Here is a 23,325-nt window from a genome sequence, read left to right as displayed (position 1 = left end):
TTGAAAATAAAGTGGGTGGCTTGTGTAGTTTAGTGGCCTGCATAGTTGGGATATAAGAAGGGCCTGTCCTCAGGAACTAATTCTCTTTTACCAAAACGGCAATGACGTGGACCTGCTCCACAAAGACTAAAGCATTATCTTACCATCTTGCTCTACATGTTGATTTTTGGTGCATGAAAATTAGCAGTGGTTTAGGAAAATAATGTAGAAGTAAAGGTGTCCTTCCAAAAATAATGCTTTCTAATGTAGACAGATGTAAAATGGGAATGAGAGGGTAGATTGAAGCAAATAGGTTGTAATATACTTGCAGAATGTGTAAATAATTTGATTTTATAGCAAAAAGATGAATGATAGGTTTCCTGTAAGCATTTTAAAATTTTTCAGTGGCTGTACTAAAATAGATTTATTTTTTCTCTTTTTTCCTGACTCTTTGAAACATGCTCAATATGAAGATTTTGAAAATCATATAAGAATAATGAGAAGAAAAGAAAGATCACATGGAATCATACGACCCTGAGATAAACACCACCACTACTTCAGTTAAAAAAAAATTTATGGATCTCTTTCTAGTCTATTAGGTTTTCACGTGACTGTAACCATTAAATGCTAATACTCCAAAGTAGCTTATATTTTGCCTTTTACTCTAGACAATTTAGAATGGAGTTGTCCAAAGTGGTTTACGTAAGAGTCTTGTCCAAAGTGGTTCTAGTAAGAGTCTTCATGGTAAACTCTTTAGCCTAATTTTTATTCACATATCTATTTATTCCACTATCATTTATAGATGCCCAGTTCAGCAAGTCAAGTCTGGCAGGAATTATTTAACACCACTATCGAACTTTTCTCTATGGAAATAATATCTTGAGCAGCAGTTTACAAATATTCTTTCAAAAGTAGGTTAAAACATTATCCCATATTAGAGAAGATATGAATTTCAAATTTCATTTACCCTAATTGCACACTTCTACAGATGAGAAAACTAAACTGGTATGTGAGTAGTTAACAGTTAAACATACATTTGAGGGATCGCTGGGTGGCGCAGCGGTTTAGCGCCTGCCTTTGGCCCAGGGCGCGATCCTGGAGACCCGGGATCGAATCCCACATCGGGCTCCCGGTGCATGGAGCCTGCTTCTCCCTCTGCCTGTGTCTCTGCCTCTCTCTCTCTCTCTCTGTGACTATCATAAATAAATAAAAATTTAAAGAATACATTTGAATATTACCAATTTTTATATGACTACTGAGTTGCCACTGACAGCAGTCTACACAAGAAGATAGCCAATATGGAATTTTATTGTCATCCCTTTAATGTAGTCCATTAAGCTACTTTCAATACTGACATATTCAAGTAATATACACATAATTGGTTAATTTGTGGAGAATTAGAAGTGTACCTGAAGGGGAAGAGACCATATCATCCCAAAATATGCCACCTGGGCATGCAGATTATTTTGAGTTGAAAGCCATCAAGACCCCACAGACTCAGAAGAGTTTCGTCCCCTCCCTTAACTGTCTAAAAGAAATGAAATAGGAGGCCTACCCCAGAAAGAGAGCTATTAACAGAGACAACTTTTTAAGTGAAAGACCTAATAGGCATGGCATGGCATGGCAAACACCTGACAACCAAATATCTGTTCTTCTTTTGAATCGCCCTCCTCCCCTTTGAAGTCCCGGGCCCCCCATATCACTCCTTAGCTCAGGATGGCATACAAGCTTCAATTGCCTGACTGCCTTTGGGTCTAATGTTTTGTTTTAGATTTTTTATTTGTTCATTTGAGAGAGAGATTGAGAGAGAGAGAGAGAGAGAGAGAGAGAGGGCACGCACATGTGCAATAGCGGGGGAGGGGCAGAGGCAGAGGCAGAGGCAGAAGCAGACCACCTGCTAAGTAGGGAGCCCGGTTATGGACTCTGGGATCATGACCTGAGCCGAAGGCAGATGCTTAACTGACTGAGCCATCCAGGCGCCCAAGGGTCTCATGTTTTTGTGGTGCTCTTGTATGTAAGAAATTAACTTTCTTTTTAGTCCGTTTTATGTCTATTTAATTATTAGGCCAGCCAAAGACCCAGCAAGGAAGAGGAGAAAATCATAACTCTGATACTCAAGTAGTTGTGACACTATGGGATGATATGAGTTTTTAGGTCATATTCCACATACATACTAGAATTAGAATTCAAAACTGATTTAAGTGAAGCAATTGATGTGTCATTCTTTTAGACTTTGATAATAGCCTCTAGTTTCCATGAAGTTGGCAACCATTACTGGTCAGTTCTCTGACCTGCAGTTGGATATCTTTAAGGAATTGTAATTTCTATTTTGCAGTTACAGGAACTTGTCATCTAAAGATATGAGTCAACTTTACAAACACTTAAAACCATGAAAACATCCCTAGGAAGAGCAACCAGTTCATTTCACTCCCAAGATTTGCAAAATGAGGTACAATGACTCAAAACTCAGAGAATCCATAAAATCTGACAAATGGGCTAATATATATACTATCAGCCCTACCCAGGGTTTCATCTGTTCTTACAATTCCTACCCTGGGGCTTAAAGGCAAGCAGTTTACAAACGATTAAAATGAAGAACAATGACACAAAGAGACTTGCTCTAGGTCACATACAAGTAAAGAGTTGACAACAAAACATTCTCTAGAAACAGTCTTTTTCATCGCAGTTTACAATTTCTTTTTCAGTAAATCCTCATTCATACACAATTTCAATTCAAGCTAATGATTCTTGGATGGTTTTAAAATTGATCTTTTTGTGCTTTTTTAAATATGCTACGGGATTTTTTTGTGTGTGTGAAGTAAAAATAAAATCTATTTTGATAGAGTAAGGGCTGAGGGCAGGCCGCCCCAAGATGAACCACCTTGGCAGGAAGACTATTTTGATTTAATCCAAACTCAGCAATCCAAGCTCGGGAAGACTGGGTGGCTCAGTGTTTGAGCGTCTGCCTTTGTTTTTCCTTGAGGAGCAGGTTCTGTTTACCTATGTAGGAAAAGCTTATATAGTTTGATCTCTGCATATATGATAAATACTTCATCTCACTATGATTTATACATAGGAGTTCCTTAAGATGTTAATCAGTGAATACCTAACATCTGAAAACTAATCACTTTCTAAGTTGTATCTAAATCATGGCAACATATTCTTTTTTTTAGTTTTAGGATTTTTAGAGATCTTAGATATCATACAGCACCCTCACTTAAGAGGGGAAGATCAAGATAAGGAAATTTTGTGACTTGCCCAGGGTCCCACAATTTAAAAATTGCAAAGCTGAGGGGCGCCTGGGTGGCTCAGTTGTTGAGCATCTGCCTTTGGCTCAGGTCGTGATCCCCTGGGGTCCTGGGATGAGTCCCACATCGGGCTCCCCGCAGGGAGTCTGCTTCTTCCTCTGCTTAGGTCTCTGCTTCTGTCTGTGTGTCTCTCATGAATAAATAAATAAAATCTTTATTTCTTTAAAATAAAGTCTTTAAAAATAAAAAAGCATTCCAAACTGAGCATATTCAGGAAAAGCCTTTTACCTCCCCCTCAATTGCCTGCTGGTACCAGGAGGAGAGTTATTAACAGAGATTCCTCTTTAAGAAACTTAACCTGCATAACAGGGCTACCTTTGTGCTCCAAACATCTCTTTTTACCCTCCTGTTAATGGTCTGTTTCTCCTTTGTATTTTCAGGCCCTAATCTTCTCTTTAGTTCATAAAAATGTCATGTTGCCTCACTGTTTTCTGAATTTCCACATCTGTGTGGATTCCCCATACATACGCTATTAAATATTAAATTTGATTTTCTCCTATTAATGTGTCTCACATCACTTTGATTCTTAGTCCAGCTAGAAGGACCTTGAAGGGTAGAGGAAATTCTTCCTCCCTAATAATAATAGCATTTAAGGGATCCCTGGGTGGCGCAGCAGTTTGGCGCCTGCCTTTGGCTCAGGGCGCGATCCTGGAGACCCGGGATCGAATCCCACGTCGGGCTCCCGGTGCATGGAGCCTGCTTCTCCCTCTGCCTGTGTCTCTGCCTCTCTCTCTCTCTCTCTGTGTGACTATCATAAATTAAAAAAAAATAAATAATAGCATTTAAATGTCCATTTTTAATTTAGAGAAATCAACCTCCAGATACATTAATCTTCATAGAACACATGCTAAAAATAGTATATGTGCCCTAAAAGTAGAGACAAACAGCTAACATATTTCTCATAGATGGCAAATGTAGTCCTCAACACTAAAATCTAATATAAGTTTCCATGGTAATTTATTGGAAATCAACACATTTTTTCCTATTATAAGACCTGAGAGAGTAGTTAGCATTTTTTATGTGTCATGTCTAATTTCTCACTTTACTGACCTGGTTGTCAAAGTTCAATATACAGAAACTGCTTATTAAAAGTTATACCCTGCATTTTATGACCCAGTTGTGCCATTTTTCAACTAAGCATAGAAATTCACAGCCATAAAAATGCACAGCCATCTCCCTCTTCCCAGTAACGTTGCTTTAATAACGGTGTTTTAACCACCAGGATGGTGGTTAGACATCCCTCTTGCAGCAGTGACTCAACTACTAAAGACATTCAGCCCAGTTCCTTGCCCATAGCTGGCACTTGATACATATTTGGTGACTGGGAATGAGCTGTTCCTTTTTCATACAGCTACCTTCTATGGATCATCTTTAGACAGCCAGCAGTAAAGTGAGATTTTGATCAAGATATGAAACACATCAGTCAAGAGGTTGTTTTGACCTAGAAATAATAAGACTATCAAGGTGGTTCTGAGAAGGAAAAGTGAGTGATGTCTTGATGGGTGGTGGCCGTGAATATGTTACCCTGATTGTGATCTCTGATCACATATGTAAAATTGTGTTATGTGTGTGCTAGATTATACTGTCAGCTTCTTGCAAATACCTTATTTTTTAAACTGCCCGTTTGTGTGTACTGTAAAGATTTTCTAACACAAAGATCTGAGTTCCAGTGGATTCCCTCTGCTCCAATCTTAGGTTTACTTGTGATTTACAACTTCTGTTACCTACTGTAATGGATTGAACATTTGAACCTGTTTACCCAGGTTGCATTAATGAGTTTTTTCTTTGTGTGTTTGGCAGTTCTATCACTGACCAATCATATGTGGAGGTTCAATTCTTCTACTATGTCTGCCCTTCCTGACTACACATAATTGAGATCTAGCTGAATACAAGTGTTCAAAGCAGGAAATTAGTGGTATTTACTGCCCATCATATATCTCGCTCCTCCTTGGTAATTGCTATTTGCATAGACTGCACACTGCATATAACCAATTTGCATAGGCTGAAATACATGTATCTATCCATATACATGTTGTTGAGACACACTCCTAAGTGGATTTCCTTTTTTTTTTTAAAGGGACTATATAAGAATTCTGTCCAACAGTGAGGGCCCTCCTGATTTAAGAGGTTAATTATTTAATACCCGAAGAGAGTGCCCTCTCAGACATCTCTCTGAGTAGCAAATGTGTTCTATAAAGCACAATTTCATTGACTACGTGAGGCAAGTAACCTCATTAAGAGTAGAGTGTGAGGGCAATGTACTCATGTTCAAATAGGTTCAAAGGTGTTGACCATGTAAGAAGAATGAGGCAATTAGTTGGATTTAGTCCCACTGACTGGCTATATTCCATTTTCATTTCTCTCTCATGGAAACAGTGAACTCAAGAGAGCTAGTTGCTCTTCACCTATTAGAAGCTACCAAGTTTATTAGAGGATCTATTGTCTAGGCAAAGACCTCGGTATGCCAACTGCAGTCCACAGACCAACTGCATCAATATCAATAAGGCACTTGTTTGAAATTCAGACCCTGAGTCCTATCCTGGACTAATGAATTCCAATCATTTTTTAAACAAACTCCCTAAGTGATTTGTTTGTACTATAAAGACTGCAATTGTCAGCAAGCCTTTTTGCTCAACTATCGACCCTAAAAGTTAAAAACTGAAATAGACGAGACTGCTTGAGTCATGCTCTAACTGAAGCCCATTGTTCTTAATCCTTTTTTTTAAGACTTATTTATTTATTTGAGAGAGAGAGTGAGAGAGTGTGTGCATGCGTGGGTGGAGGGAGTGGCAGAGGGAAAGAGAATCCCAGGTAGTCTCCTCACTGAATGGGGAGCCTGATGCAGGGGTGGTTCTCATGACCCTGAGATCATGACTTGAGCCAAAATCAATAGTTGGACACTTAACTGACAGAGCCACCCAGGCGCTCCAGCCCATTATTCTTATTATCACACTTGATTGAGGCGTTGATGAAGGTGTTTTCCCATGATCAGAACATTTCAACCACCAGGCCAGAAAAGCTCTGATAGCAACAGAATTCATAGAACACCACAACCCTCAAGTCATCTTCCTTGCCCATGATCATGGGCTGAACACATACTGACTCTCACTTATGATCATGTGCTCTCTGCTCTCTTGCATGCACCCCTCTAAATTCTCCCTATAAAACTCTGGCTAGTGTCACATCTGGCTGGTGGAGAGGTCATTTGTTCAGGCTTGAGCATGCCACCTCCCCTGAATGTCAGCACCCAAAATAACTTTCTCCCTTTCTTTTTTCCAAACCCTCATCTTTTTTTAAAAAACAAAAAGATTTTATTTATTTATTCATGAGAGAGAGAGAGAGAGAGAGAGAGGCAGAGACACAGGCAGAGGGAGAAGCAGGCTCCATGCAGGGAGCCCGATGTGGGACTCCATCCTGGGACTCCAGGATCACGCCCTGAGTGGAAGGCAGCCGCTCAACCACTGAGTCACCCAGGCATCCCTAACTAAACCCTTCTCTCTTGAGTTATGTCTTGTGATGAGTTTATCTGAGTTTGTTCCACAACAGTGTTGGCAAACAGCCAAGAGCTACACTTTCAATTTGTTCAGATCCCTTGGGATTCCCCAGGATGGAGCAGTAGGCCTGGGCAGCACCTCGGGGCTCATCCATTCGTTTTCTGAGTCAGTGGCTATAATAGATGGATCAGTAACACAATAACAACAAAAAAAAATGATTGTGAAACACTGCTTTACAGACTTCTAGTTGACTCTCCAAGAGTGGAAGCAGAAGGAACCTAATTTTTGTGAATTCCAAGATCTAAGAAACACTCAACTTTTGGCTGGGGTGCAACAGGAAGTTACTCAAATAAGAGAGCTAAAAACTATGAGAGGAAAGGAGAAGTGACAAAAGCAGGGAAGGAATGTGCTTTGTTTTGCAAAGAGACAACCAACTATGTGTTTCACCTAATAATGCCTTGCCAGGTGTGTCTTGCCTCTTGGCCCCTTCTGTGAGCCAATCTGAGCCAGACTGGAGCTGAGGACATGTGCAGAAGGCCCTCTAAGCTGACCTGAAGTTAACTTTAGCTCACTATAATACTAAGATCTTCTATGGGCAGTTTTTTTTTTTGCCATTTTTTGAACCTTGAACATACGATGTATGCACTAGCATGTTGACATGCTACATGTGTGCAACTGAACCAAAAAGTGCCTCTGCAAGTCTCCTGCCCCCATCCTCTAATACACTGAATAAAACCTTCCCATACTAACTCCACCAGGGGACAGTGCTTTGAGAGCTATCTCGCTGCTTCCTTACTTGTAAAGAGTAATAAAAAGCTGTTTGTGTTAGACATTTCCTTGGGTTCAATTTGATGCACCCAAGTGGCAAACCCCTTAAATTCGGTAACATGAACATATCAGTTATAACCTTGGAGGGTTTTTAAGATGAAAATACCTGCCTTTCTCTCAGTAACTGGTGGTAATGTTGCCCCTCTGGGGACATCTGGCAATATTTGGAAACATTTTTGGTTGTCACAACTAGGGAAGGTACTACTGGCATCTAACGGGTACAGGCTGGGAATGCTGCTAAACATTCTACAATGCCTAAGACAGCGCCCCATAGCAAAGAATTGATGAAAGATAGTTGGAAAGCAGGCAGGCAGGGACAAGGGACCACCATCCTAAGAGGAAATCACCCTTAAAAGGGTTTTACACCACCCTGGAAGAAGCCTTCCACCCTTTCCTGTGTGATAGATAGGTGACAAAAACCTGATTGGATGACTGCAAGGATAGTTAATCAGATTAAAACAGCCCCTAAAGAGCTCATTAAAAACCCCTAGACTTAGAAACTCCTCTTGGGTCCCCTCCCTCCTCAGGAACTTTGTTTCCTTTTCCTTTTTTTTTTTTTAAATCACGTTGCTATGGCTCTACAAGCCTTGCTTTGCTGCCCACCACTCTGTCTGGTCTACTTTTTAATTTTTCAAAGCGGTGAGACCAAGAACCTCGGGCATCAACGAAGGAAAAATATCCCGTAACAGAATTACCCAGTTCAAAATGTCAATAGTGGCAAGATTAAGAAACCCTGCTGCAGACAAAGTTTATATTACTCAGAATACATTTAATCATCCCTTTCATCACATTCACAAAGTGGGTTATGTATGTTGAGTAATAGAACACAGAAGTAGAGGTTAAAGATCTTTATCAAAAATGTAACATTTAGTTGGAAAACAAGTGAATAATTCAATAAGGCAAATAAAGGACTCCCACTGACTATGCCCATGTGTACTTAAATACTAAGAGCTTGGGCCCACATGATTAGTTCAGCATGAGTGATAAAAACCGGAGGTTTTATACTTATTAATTGAGAAGTAAGCTAATCATCCTCAAACAATGGTCCTTTTCTTTCCTAACAAAGATGCTGCTTGGATAGTCTGGTTCACACTGAAGCAAAGTGAGTGACCAAAATGACTAAAAGGCAAAACTATGCTGATCAGGAAAAACTGGGATCAACAGACATTTGAAAAGACATTCGAGTGCTGAGGCAAAAATAAGTTGAGTTTAACCTCACTTACATCATGTATTTTATGTCTAAGGAAATAGCTCAAAAGGTTAGTTTTCAAGCCTGTAATTTTGGTGGCAATCAAATAATCTTGTTGAAATGTCTATATCAAGAAACGCAAAAGTACAAAATTACTAGTATTGGACAATTTGTGCTTCTGGCATAATAGCCACCAAGTGGATTTTTGTTTTGGCATTAGTAATCAAGAAAAAAAGAGGAAAGAATTGAGGTCAGCTGTTTTGATGTCTTCTAGAACCGAGGAGCAGAGAAGCAAGAAAAATGTTACAGGCTAGAAAAAATTCTGACTGCAAAATGTCAGATCTTATCCAAGGAGAGAATTTATTAAACCTGATGGCTCTGATTTGGAGATACTATAGCGACATAACTAAAGTTCCTTAATATTTGGGCATTGCACAGGCAAGGAAGGGGAGCAGAATATACAATCTCAAACATGGTTTTTTTTTTTTTTTTGGTATACGGATTATTTTAGGCTGATTATGTTTAAGAAACTGCAGACACAGGAGAAATTTTGTAAACAGAGAAGTTACTGTTTTGTAAAAGATATTTACATTTATAAGGGAAATCTCTGTTTGTACTGGTGTCTTCCTTGCTTAAGCCCAGGACTCTAAATGTCTAAAAACTCTTATCAATGGAGAAAGCAATGGTTTGAATCTGCATAACAACCACATTCTTAATTACTGTGTTTCTCCTGGAAATCTCCCATAACTGGTTCTCCTATGCTCAGCATCTTCTTTTCTGTAGCTGGAGATGGTATTTAGGGTGCTAGCTCCGGCCATTTCAGGGAGTTACTCAGTTTTCCTGGAATGGCTAGCTCCGGCCATTTCAGGGAGTTACTCAGATTTCCTGGAAATCTCCCTTGCATACAGAAGGTATACAAATTATTAAACTTCTGTTTGTTTTTTTCCCTGTTAATCTGGTTTGTTACTACAGGGAAGTCTCAGCAAAGAACCTAGAAGGGTAAGGGGAAATTTTTTTTCCTCCCCAGAGCAATAACTCAATAAAAGTGACTCTTTAGTAGATGCCTATACAGTTTTTAATGAGTCGGTGTCCTTCTGGGGAGACGTCACCGCACAGAGAGGTAGAAGGTTTTGATATCTGGGCAAAGTTTGGCTTTTCCATATTTTGAAGTCAGTGATCAAAGATGTCAGATGTTGAGCCCGGAAAGAGGCTTAAACAGTTCTGTGATCTTACTGTATCTCTCAGTAAATAAATGCACTAGGTAAATATTAACAAGGATAGGCGCATATATTCCAAAAATGATTCATTACGAAAAGGGATAAGGAGTCCACTGGGTCTAAATTCATCCGGCTTTAAAACAATGCATCCTAAATGATGTACACGTTAATTACATTACTAAAGATATTCTGGGGACTAGGGAGTTTATTGAGCAAGTCTAATTTCTATTGATTACATTCTTTGGAGGGAGAGAGAAAGTGTGTGTGTGCAAGAAATAAAATGGGATTGAGAGGGAATAGAGAAAACGTAGATGTTTATCATTATTAACTAGTGCTGGTCTCTGAGATAGTATACTTTGCTACTTCCCAAACTACTTCATGATGAATGGATTGCCATATCATTGTAATCATTGTATCTAAACATAACCATTCACAACAGGATTGTTAATGAACATTCCCTTAATGTGACAGTTTCAAAGCTAAACATTCCCTAAAAGCACAATTCTATATTAGGAATGCTTAATATCAAAGCAATTTAAAAAGTTGATGGTGGCATTTCAAATTATATTGGTTTTTATTTCCTGTTCATTTAATTTTACGAGTGCCAGACACATAGTAGGTTCTTAATTATGATCATTAAATGCATGAATAAATGAATGAACTGACTTCTAGGACAGCATATTTAAATTCAAGTAAATCTGTGATAAAGTAAAATATGGAATCAAATGGAGCTGGAGCTAAAGCTGGCCATTTTAATACCAGATACATTAGATTTAAACATGAGATTTGCGGGAATTTTTAATGAACACATCATTATCACATCCTAAATTACCCAGAGTATCATGTAGTTGGAGAAGAGAAAGCATGTAATGGCTGCTAACATTTACTAGGAGATAAGTATGTGTCCGACGTTGTGATACCTATTGACACATAGTGGCTTATTTAATCTTCATAACTATTTTATATGGTAGTTAGTATCATTATTCCCATTTTATAGAAGAGAAATTTGAGGCTCACAGAGATGAGGTGATTTGACCAAAAGAGCGGGGCCGGACACTTGGTTCCTGGACCTGTTTTACCGACTACAGTCATATTAGTTGTACTATTAAATTAGCTCCACATTCTATTATGTCTCTACTCAATTATGCTTTAGGTAGCTCTCAACCTCTTGCACCATCAATCATTAACTTGCCTGTTTCATCCCTAATCACTAATTGTAGAGACCTCACGGAGACTGGAAGGGTAACATTTATTTTGAGGTATCTGATCATACCAGGTCCCAAATAGTGCCTCATTGTCCGAAAGAATGCTCTCCCTGGGATCAACAGGGCAAGGCAGCTTGGGGAATGCTCCCAGCCTTCTTGATGGGCTGTCCCTCTGATTATAAAGTTTTCTGTGTTTCAAAATCAGTGTCTTGGACATTCGCTTACTGCACATTGGGTGCATTGGACAAGTTTAAATTTGGTAACAATTACGCAGTTAGTAAATGGACAGTTGGCTTTTGAATGCATAGCATTGCTGCAGAGTCCACACCCTCAACCATGAAGCTGCTTTGCTTCATATAGTCGACATGTCCACACTGTGAGGCCATCCAGAGTTAGAGTATGGAGAAAAAACACAGTTGAGTGGACATTTAAGACTGCCTGATGGGTGCAAGAGTGATTAGGTCTGAGGCAAGAGCAATTGCTGCTGGGCACTGATCTGAAGAATCCTTTGTGTCAGGGAAATGGAAAACAAAGAAACAAAAAATGGAGGGAATAGTAAAGGTCAGAATTTTGGAGGGAAAATGAAGGTAAAGGTCAGTGTTGGATACATGTCAAGTCAGGCAGCAGCAATTAGAAACCTGAGCAAAAGCATTTGGGTAAAAGGTTCAGAGACTGAAACATGAAATGCAATCACATGTGGGCAACAGTGGGAACAAGAAATAACGCAGAATGGAATGTGCCAGCTCTGTGCTTTGGCTCTTTTCCAAGGAAGCTTGTCAGGTCAAGGGCTACAGTGAGGACCATAAAGGCCTGGGGACTTGCCTGTTCATTCTTTATCTCTCAGTCAGTGCACAGCCTAGTTCTCTGTAGAGTACAGGAAATATACCCCTGCTGCATATCTGACATGATCTTAACTGTCCAAGTGCCTTCCCTGGCTGCAGGGATCTACAATTTTGAATAGTTCCCTAGAAACTTTTTTAAGACTTATTTTTTTAAAGTAATCTCTGTATCCAACATGGGGCTCGAACCCCACAACCCCGAGATCTTTGATGGAGAGTCACACACTCCACTCACTGAGGCAGCCAGGTGCCCCTCATAGAAACTTTTTCAATGGTCAAATTTCCTAGGGAATTTTCAGCCAGTGTTTGTGGAAGTAAGATTTTTTTTTAAGATAAAAGGTTGGTCCAAAATCTAACCTAGTTTGATCCTAGCTGAATTATTCATTGTAGTAGCCTCTCAGCATTAAGGAATACTTAGTTGATACATGTGAGTGACATCTCAAAGAATCCATAAGAAGGGGAGCAGGTTTTGCGATCCCCAAATATGCCACTCTGGCAGGAGGACTATTTTGAGCTGAAGGCAGTCAAGACCCAGCAGACTCAAGAAATACTTTGACCTCTCCCTTAACTACCTAAATGAATTTAGATAGGGGACCTGGCCCAGAAAGAAATCTATTACTTAGGATAACTTTGTATGCAGAGTCCTGACTAGGGTAGAGCAAACGACTTATTCCCAAACATGGACTCTTCTTACTGGCCTGTGAATCAGCCTCTTCTCCTTTGAGGCTCCAGGCCCCTGGGCCACTCTAGCTCAGGAGGGCATACAAGCCTCAACTGCCCAACTTGTCCTTGAATCTCATATCTCTAGGGCTCCCGTATATATGAAGTTAAATTTTTCTCCTGTTAATCAGTCTTATGTCAATTTAATTATTAGACCAGCCAAAGAACCTAGAAAGGAAGAAAGGAAAGGTTTCCTGCCTTAACACATACCACCCAGTGGGGAGGCTCTGACATAATTTTTGGTATATCAACAATACTGAGCAAAAGGTAATGGTGGAGGAAAAAATGCTTAAGTAACTTGCACCAAGGTATGTCCTGGAAAGTTCACCCATCAGAGGAACTGATAATTGTGGTTTGCAAGGTCTGTATTCATCAAATACTTTAACATAGGTCTTTAGAGAGGTTTTCAAATGAAAGACTTTGAAGGCCTGTAAGATAAGTTAAGGGATTTATGAATAAGTGGCAAAAAATATGATTAATAGTGACATCTTCCAGTTCCTTCTCCGAGCTTTAGTCTTCTGAGGGCTATAGCAATTCCTCTGACAGTTACATAACTGCTAGTGTGACAATAATTTGACTCTTTCAGGAATACTATGATCAGAGACCAAAACTATAAGCTATGTGCTGTGCCTTGATCTTCTGACCCTTGCAGGGCTGGGGAACTTGCAGCTATGCCACCTGTTAACCAAAGTCCTTTCTAAGATGATTTGGATAGACTATTCCCCATGATTATAAGCGTCTCAAGGGCAGGAGATTGCAGGCCTTGCTGCTTTTGTGAATTGATGACTGATGGGCTACAGTTCCCTTAGAAGGAAGGCACACATTAACTTTAAAAGGGATTTTTGGACTATATGATCTTGAATAACATGTTTAGGCTTCTAATGCTTTTATTTTACTAAAAACAAAATGCTCTTAGTATAAAGACATATTTGAAAACCATCGTGGATCTAGGCATTAAAGACTCCTCCAACATTGGCCACAACTTTCTCCTTCATGTTTAGGGAATCAGACAGTCTTGGGAAAGTTTTTCAAACAATTTTCTTGATTCTTCAAACATTTATTTTTGTAGTACTGGAGGTTTTTTGTAGCCATGGGCAACTTAACCTTAGGCTACACATTCTAAAAATAGCCTGGCTGTGTTTGACCCTTCCTGGCTGTGTACCTATCTGTAAGAACAGAGCTTTAATAGTTAATCCTCCTTAGATACAATTCATTTTCCTCCTTTTCTCCATATGATCGCTTAGGGGCCAAGGGCAGGGTGCCCCAAGATGGGCCATTTTGGCATGCAGATTATTCTGAGTTGAAGGCATTCAAGATCCTGTGGGCTCAAGAGGAACTTTTGCCCTTCCCTTAACTTCATAGAAGACTTGAAATTGAGGGTCTTTCCCAGAATAAGGATTATTAGCAGAGATAAGTGTTATCTGAGTGATCCATCTGTATGGCAGGGTAAACATCTAATTACCAAACATCTGTTCTTACCATCTTGTGGATCATACTCCTTTCCTCTGAACCCGCAGACCCCTTCCCCCTTGTCCTTATTTCAGGAAGACATATGCCTGACCGTCTTTGGAATTTCCATGTCCGTGTGGATTCCCCATATGGACACTATTAAATTTGATTTCCTCCCATTAATCTGTCTCACGTCAATTTGATTCTTAATTCAGGTAGAAGGACCCTTAAGGGTACAGGAATTCTTGCTCCCTGACAATCAATAATTGACTGCTACTCCTACCTTGTCCTAAAAAGAAATAAGTGTTGTTCAAGTGAACAGATTTTTATATGTGCCCTCTATCCTCTCTCCACTCTTCCCCTTCTTGAGAAATAATTCAGACTCTTTAATTAGAGCATATTCAAGAGAGTGATCAAGATGGTGGAAGTATTGTATCCATAGAAAGGAAGAAGGAAAAAAAAGAAACTAAACAAGTTGAATCTGAGGAAGTAAAGGTCCAGGAGGACCATGGTGGTAGTCAACAAACTTTTGAAGGGCTGTTTTGGGAAAGAGAGATTAAAAGCATAGAACTGTGGTCAAGGGGTAGACAGACAGTGAAATAGGGATGCTTTCTAATAGTTTTTTCCAGAGATAGAATTGGTTTCCTTGAGAGGGAATGTGATCCAGTACACTTAGGAGCATGTTATGGAATGGTTCAATTACACAACATTTGAGTTGCGTCCAACCCTGGTAAGCTATTTCTGTCCTGTTATATGTATAATATTTCTATTCTCAATTCCTTCATTGACTATATATGTTAAGCTACAGAGAGAAACAATCATTGCTACCTGTCCTTACCTTTTCCCTCTACTCACATCTCCCACAGGTAGACTATTTTAATATTATAGTCTCCTGACAACAGAAGTGTCTGTTTTAATAGCTTTTAGTAACATTATTCAAAGGGACTCTATTGCCCAATAAAGAGGAGGGGGACAGTCTTCAATGTTCTCTTTCTTTTTCAACCTCAAAGTGCCTAGGATTAAACATGTGCTTTGAAATTAAAATCATAAATTTGCTGAGTAAGAGAACACCAAGTGTGCTTGTTCCCAAAGCTGGAAAGTTTTCACTTAGCATAATGTAGGAAAAAAGCCATTTTTCTCTTGTAATGTACATCAAAAATTTCTGCAATGAAAGCAAGGCTCCAAGTTCACAACTGTCTTGTTAAAAAAGAAAAAAACAAAAAGCTCAAACTGGAGTCATTTCCCTCCCCTCCCCAACAGGAAACCAAGACTTAATTACAGTTTTGACCTATCTCAGGCATGTGACCTTTTAAAAGTCAATCTGAAATTTCCTGATCAGCACAAGTGAGTTCATCTGCATGGTAAACAAAACAAAACAAAACAAAACAAAACAAAAAACCCTGGCCTTTCCCTGTCCTCCACCCCTGGAAAGTGTCCAGGCTTGACCCAATCTTTTCGTTTTTTTTTTTTAATTCTTTCTTTTGTTAATGACTTCTTGCCCCACCCTCTTTCCTATAAAAATCTTCCATTTTGTGCAACTACTCAAAGCTGCCCAATTCATGAGTCATTTAATGAAGTCAATTAGATCTTCAAATTTACTCAGTTGAATTTTGTTTTTTAATAGTCTCCAATGTGAAACAGTTATATATATGTATTTATACATATTTTTAACTCTGTGCTACCGTGTTGGGGCTGCTGTGGAATCAGATTTAGTGCAGCAGATATGTACTCAACCACAATCTATCTTCCTTGAATTATTACTAATGAATAATAACTGAATGATAATTATTTAATGACTAATTAACAAATTACTGTTAATTATGGGAAGATACTACACATGTAAAAGTTATCCAAGGAAGAAACAAAAAATGTCAAGAAGTACTGCAATGGGGAATCAGACAGCTAATGCTAAAGGAAGAAACTTCAAATAAAGAACACAATCTTTGACTTAAAATTTCCCATTATTTTTGATTGGTTTTTGCCAATTTCTAACAATAAACAGCATTTAACTTCATTTCACTTGTGTACAGGCTCTGTACCAAGCTCTTCACATTTCTTGTCTTCTTTCATCTTTAAAACACACTGAAGAGTTGCCATAAAAAAAAAAGAGTTGCCATCATCGTTTCCCTGTTGACAAGTATCAGGAAACTGAAGCTTAGGGAAGTGAGATACCATCCCCAAGGTTCTATATTTGGTGGTAAAGCCCAGCAAGGGATCCATATTTGACTCTAGAGCTTGAGTTAGTCACGCATCCACTGTGTTATCTGCTAAGATGGCCCTGCTATTGTGATTATTTTATTTAGGATAAAGTGATATGGAAAAACAGAACAATGCTTTTGGTTCCCAATTCTTCCCCTCCCATTATAGGTTCAGGACTACTCAGGCTTAGAAGGTGACACTCACCTCGTTTGTGAAGGAGAACGCTGGCATGCCTACGTCCATTTCCATTTTCAACATAACAGGAGTAATTTCCCAAGTCACCTTCTTCCACAGAGTCCACAATTAATGAGATGGAAACTTCCTGTTCCCCGAGATGCTCTTTGAGAATTCTAAAATATAAAGCAAAACGAAACAAAAAACCCCACACAAACATACACAAACATGAAAAGGAAAAAAAAATTAGATCAATCTGAATCTGAGGTGAAAATACCTATAGCATCTGTGCTTCAAATTTGGCTACGGATTAATGCTATCTTAATTAAATTATATCCTCTTCATTTCTAATGAGGAAGCTTGTTTTTGGAGATGCTAATGAAGTTGCAGTTAATTATCTCTCTTAGCAGGACAATCACACTGTCATAATAAGAGGTGAGAAAGACCTTGAAGACAAATTTACAAACTGATTTCCCTTTAAGAAATATGATATAGTAAAGGTGAGAGAAGAAATTTTAATGTCTTAGGCTGGGGGACTAATTATATAGATTGTTGTTTTTCTTTAAAGAAAGGAAAAATAGAAAATTTCTGAGCTAGTTTGACATTTTGGTTGAAAGCTCCAGCTTGGATTTTTTTTTTAATGATACAAATTAATTGCCTATTTTAAGAGAAATATGAAATTATAAATCCGTAGACTAAATGTTCTGATGAAGTGTTTATTTAATTCTGACATTAAATGAATAGTAAACACTAACCTCACTGTCAAAGGTTTTGTGATCTTTCAGAGCGAATGGAAAACCTTAAAGTGAGGCTCTTTTTCCCTGCTTGCAAGGGTTCCACCTCCATCCTCCCATTTGTTTGGTAACTCATGTCTGCACAATACTTCCTAATGTAGAATTAAAGAAATATACCTTCCTAGGCCCTTTCTTGAGCACTTGCAAAAAGAGAGAGAGGGTGAAAATTAGGAGGTTTATTGTCCTTCTTTAACTTTAATATCTCGAAGTACATGAGTAAAAAATAATAGTGAAGTTATAAATATGAAAAATGGCCCGGGAACATTTTAGTACATATTGGAGAATTGTCCATCTGGGCATTTCCAAACCCAGGTGAAGTGCAATATTCTTGTGTATTTGTCGCCAGGAAGAAGATCCCAGTAGAAATAACCTTATATGACAGTTTTATATGTTTTTAATATCACAGATCTTTTTCACTTATACTTTTGATCAGGTTATAAAAGTCCTTGAATTTAGGAGGAGGAGCCTTATATATGCTCATATATACCCAGAAGATGTAAACTTTAGATGGGAAAATGTTTACGCATGATCAGCATTTTGATTCAGTTATAACTTAATTATTATTTATATGCTTGCTTACTTATACTATGATTAAAAATGAGTATCTATGTCCAAGCATAATTTTAGCCATGATCAAATACCTGAATACTTAAAAGTAAATGAACAAATAAGTTTTTTTAAGGAGGTTTAAACATTATGCCCTCAAAATGGATGGTATTTTTTAATGGTTATCCTTTATCATTCCCACTATATTAATATTTAGACCTTAAAGTCAGACAAAAAAAGACAGTGAAAATATTTTGTATATCCTTTATCATTCCTATCAAATGCTTTATAATCCACTTGATGGCTCAAATATGTAAAAACATAAAAGGAAAACGACAGAGTTTGTGTTTGGTCGAGTCCTAGTACCTTGTTAATATTTCTTCTTGACAATATTTTTAAAAAACCTCTTATAAACAAAAGGCACAATTTCACATTTTCCATATTTGATGGTACTTTTAGTCTGTCTCATACTCAGTGTATTCCTTAGTGAAAAACGCCTTTCTATATCCCTTAAATTCTTTGCACACGGCATTCATGTTTTGTAATTTCACAGTTTCTTAACAGTGTTTTGTCTCTTTGCCATTCAATGTTGAGATGTTTTTATTATGATGGTAACCACCCCCAAATAAACCCCACCAAAACTCCCTTTACGTTCCTTTAGCTCACTTTCTATTCGCTAACAGAGCAAACATTAACTTGACTGTACAAGTTAAAAGAAAAAATTATTTTACCTAATGTCACTTTCCCAAACTCGATTTTCATCCAGATCTTCAATAAACTTTTCTCCTTTCATCCAATAAATTAAAGGACTGACATCTCCACTGTACCCAAAGAAAGCTCTGCAGGTTAGATTAGCTGAGTCACCTGCAGAGAGAAGTGATGGACATGGGTTATAAAACTATTTGTACACTCTTATTTTAGGCAAACTGGCAGGTAACATTTTAAGCACTTCATTGATTTAACGAAACATTTACCTAAAATGTTTTTTCAGCTATTTTTAATCTTTGTCAAATTTATAGAATATGTGCTTTTGACAGCTTGTTTAATGAAATGGGAGTTACTTATAAGATTTTGAAGAAGATTGGTCAGCTATTTTAGAGAAGGTTCTTCCCATTATGCTTGCCTCATGTTTTTACACAATTAGATTTAGGTTATGAATTATTGGGAATGATACCACAGAGGTGATGTGCTCTTCTCAAAGTATGATGTCAGAAGATAAATAATGTTAATAATTATAAGATTTCACAGGGCAGGTAGAAGGTGTTTCTCAGTCCTGACTGGAAAATCAAAAGGAGACAAAATCTTTGGAAGGGAAAGAAAAGGAACTGTAAATCCAGGATCCCTTAAAAATGTTATTAAAAAATCTTTACTGGATATGGAATAAGGTTCTAATTAAGGAAACCAACATATGCTCAGGTAGAAAAGCATATTTAAAAAAATGAACAACTCATGAGAATAAATTCTTGAGATTTTTTATTAGATGTAAAATCAATGATGTTACTGTGGAGATTAGTTTCTTTCAACATGCTACTCAGGAGAGATCATTGTAATGATGAATACATATTGGTTGATTACTTAATAAGGTAAGTGGAGGTCCCTGACTAAAAGGCAGAAATAAATTTAATGCTTGCACAAGTAAGGCTTATTTCTGGACTGGTTATGCCATTTTGCAAACACCTGGTTTCTCCAAGCCTTAGCTGGCATTAGAGAACTGAAATATTCCAGTACATACTAGTTTTAAGATCCTGTTGCCTCCAAGTGGAGCTACAAAATGGACGATGAGATGGGGAGCCATAAGGGCCTACTCCAGCTTGGATTGAGGCAAGGAACCTCTTAGTGTGTACAGAGTGCCAAGGCGAGTTGCCCCAAGATGGGCCACTTCAGCATACTGAGTATTTTAAATAAAAATTACTTAAAGAGACAGCCCGTACAAGGATGACATTTAGACCCTCCTCTATCTCCCTGAAAGCACAAAATGAATCTCCTATGTGAAAGGTACCCTCTTTGTACCAGAAAGTAAATAAGACACCCTTATCACCAGAGTCAGGGAATTTAGAGCGGAGAGGGCTGTAAAAATAACCCTTGTTACTTTTTACCAATGTTCTACTGCAGCCCAAATTCTCTTTAGAATTCCTTACTAACTCAAGCTCTCAAAGTTATTTTTTCTTTGGCCTGTCAATTTCTCACAGATTTATTGCTTCTTTGTCTAAAAAGCATAAAAACTTCCTGCCTTGGCCATTTCTTTAGGAATCAATTTCATTATTGGGCCTCCATGAGCATGTAATTAAAACCTTGGGCTTTTTCTCCTTTAAATCCATCTCATATCAATTCTTAGTCCAGCTGGAAGACCTTGAGTGGTAGAGGAAGAATTTTTCCTTCCCCTCAGGTACTATGAGAGGGGCTGAAAACCGTAATACCTTTGCTGGCATCTGAAGCAAGCAAATTTTCTGAATTTCATAAATTCTTGAGAAGATTCCAAAGGACAACTAAATGACCTTAAAGTGCAAAGAAGGAGAGTCCTAAAGACTGGAAACCTCAGAGCTAAGCTCTGAAATTGTGCTTACGAGTGATTGCATGAGTATGTCTACTTGCAGATTACATAGCTCATAAAGGGTTATATCCAAAATATATAAATAAAGAACTTATAGAACTCAAAACTCCCCCCAAAAATAATCCAATTTAAAAATGGGCAGAAGACACCAAAAGACATTTTTTCCAAGAAGACATACAGATGGCCAAAGACACATGAAAAGATGTTCAACACCACTCATCATCAGGGAAATGCAAATCAAAACTACAATGAGCTATCACCTCACACCTGTCAGAATGGCTAAAATTAACAACACAAGAAACAAGAAGTGTTGGCATGGATGTGGAGAAAAGGGAATGCTCTTGCACTGTTGATGGGAGTGCAAACTGATGCAGCCACTCTAGAAAACAGTACGGAGGTTCCTCAAAAAGTTAAAAATAGAAATGCCAACAATTGCACCACTAGGTATTTACCCAAAGAATATAAAAATACTAATTCAAAGGAATATATGCACACCAATGTTCCCTTTGACGATAAAGAAGATGTGGAATATGTATATATATATTCATATTTATATATATATGAATATTACTCAGTTATAAAAGAATGACATCTTGCCATTTGCAATCACATGGATGGAGCTAGAGAGTATTATGATAAGCAAAATAACTCAGAGAAAGACAAACACCATATGATTTCACTCATATGTGGAATTTAAGAAAGGAAACAAACGTGGATGGAACTGGAGGGTATTATGCTGAGTGAAGTAAGTCAATCAGAGAAGGACAAACATTATATAGTCTCATTCATTTGGGGAATATAAAAAATAGTGAAAGGGAAAAAAAGGGAAAGGAGAGAAAATGAGTGGGAAATATCCGAGAGGGTGACAGAACATGAGAGACACCTAATTCTGGGAAACGAACAAGGGGTACTGGAAAGGGAGGTGGGCAGGGGGTTGGGGTGACTGGGTGATGGGCACTGAGGGGGGCACTTGACGGGATGAGCACTGGGTGATATGCTATATGTTGGCAAAAGGAACTCCAATAAAAAAATAATAAAAAAATAAAAATCTTACTCAAGACAAAAAAAAAAGGAAACAAACAATAATAGGGGGAATAAAAGAGAGGAAAACCAAGAAATAGACTCTTAATTATGGAAAATAAACTGATGGTTACCAGAGAGGAGGTGGCTGGGGGGATGGCAGAAAGAGGTGATGGGGATTAAAGAGTGCCCTTGTGATGAGCACTGGGTGTTATGGAAGTGTTGAATCACTAAATTGTACACCTGAAATTAATATACTGTATGCTAACTAACTGGAGTTCAAATAAAAACTTTAAAAATCCTATTCTCCAAGCTCTACAATAAGAACATTTTTTATTGAATAAATTAATATTATCTTAATTCTATCCATTGTGTAAGAATAATTCATAAATAAATTCTTGCTTATCTAATATTTCTAAGATGGCACGATATAGCCTTTGCCTTTTATCTTTGTTTATGTCAGCATGTTCTCCAAGTAAGCGATTCCTCATGGATTTTGAACCTGTATACAATAGTCATCATTAGTGACAAGATAGGGAAAATCCAGAAAATGTCTACAAGCTTTTAAGAGGCAAAATGGGGCTCCAAGTAGGTTCCTTCATTATTAATTTTTGTATATAAATGTTTCCTAAATATTTCAATACGTAACCCTCCTTCCTTGGAGAATATTTACATTACAAAATGGATAATTGAATGTCAATCTTATTGACTGGAAATCAACTGTGGATTTCTATGGGAAGTGTCAATGCAATGTTACAAAACAATTTTAAACCTAATATTCTTTGCCTTCCCTTTTCATACATTCACCAGCTTTTATGCAATTGACCTACCTGTTACAGTGTCAAGGCAGTCATGTATTCAAAATGTAAATCTCAAAATACTACCTGGTGTGGTGATTAATATCACATGCCAACAGAACCAACAGATATTACAGAATTTTAAATTTCTATATATCAATAAATTAATCTGTTTTTTAAGAGATCAAGTTTTAATTTTTAGGTGGGAGCTAGTGACTGGAACTCTTAAATAGAAATCTCCAGAAATTACCTAATTTCCCATTATAGTTATATTAAATTTGGGGGTTTATAGATAATGATCATGCCATTAGCAACTCCACTTGATATTAGCAGAAAAGTGAATTGAATCTCTCATTGGGACCTGAATTTGTCCCTCTTGTCACAATCCTATGTTCCCAGATCAAGTAATTTTTCTATTATTTAATTCTTCATGTCTCTCATTTGCAATCTTTGTGCTGCAATACCTAGGAAATGGCTCCTGCACCCACATAAGAAATGATTTGCTTTCTCAGTCATTTTTGCTCACCTGATCTTTGACTACCTACCTTGCCTTAAGGTCCAGTATTGGAGGTATCTGCAGTATTATAGGGGCACTTAGGGGAACTCTACCCAGACTTGGACTGGGCTTGCTGTGGGTCAAATAGTGGAACTCATGGAAAGCATAAAAGAGGGTGGAAGGAAAAACAGAAAAGCACTCCACCCTGAGAGGAAATAGGATGAATGAAAGAATGCCAAGGAACTTTGGAGGAAATGAATAACTTCAGACTGGCTGAAGAAGCTCAGGTGTATGTGGGGGTGGAAGTGGGGAGAGGATTAGGGAGAGAGTAAAGTACTGATGAGACCAGAGCACTGGCAGCCATATCCTTCCATGTAGGTCATGTTGAAGAAGATTTGGGCCTTCCATTTAAAGGCAGGGCTAAGCTGGGGAAAGGTTTCAAGGAGGAGACTGACATAATCACATCTGAATTCTAAGGTAATAACTCTTACTGTATTTGCTAAACTGGGATTGGATCAGA

At 38.1% G+C, this 23,325-nt stretch overlaps 1 protein-coding gene across 1 annotated transcript in view; it reads right to left on the bottom strand.

Annotated features, from left to right (window-relative positions):
• The window catches only part of IL1RAPL1 (interleukin 1 receptor accessory protein like 1), a 1,192,989-nt gene that overhangs the window by 38,119 nt on the left and 1,131,545 nt on the right, over positions 1 to 23,325 (bottom strand). Inside the window, exons 7-8 of the mRNA XM_055337995.1 lie at positions 18,673 to 18,805; positions 16,632 to 16,777 (exon numbers count right to left, since the gene is read on the bottom strand). Coding sequence (XP_055193970.1) covers positions 16,632 to 16,777; positions 18,673 to 18,805 — 279 coding nt within the window. The remainder of the gene's footprint in view (positions 1 to 16,631; positions 16,778 to 18,672; positions 18,806 to 23,325) is intronic.

This window comes from Nyctereutes procyonoides, unplaced genomic scaffold, assembly GCF_905146905.1.
Source record: "Nyctereutes procyonoides isolate TBG_1078 unplaced genomic scaffold, NYPRO_anot_genome, whole genome shotgun sequence".
Classification (NCBI taxonomy): domain Eukaryota; kingdom Metazoa; phylum Chordata; class Mammalia; order Carnivora; family Canidae; genus Nyctereutes; species Nyctereutes procyonoides.
Note: the sequence above shows the minus strand (reverse complement) of the source record. Positions and strands in the feature narration are given on the sequence as shown.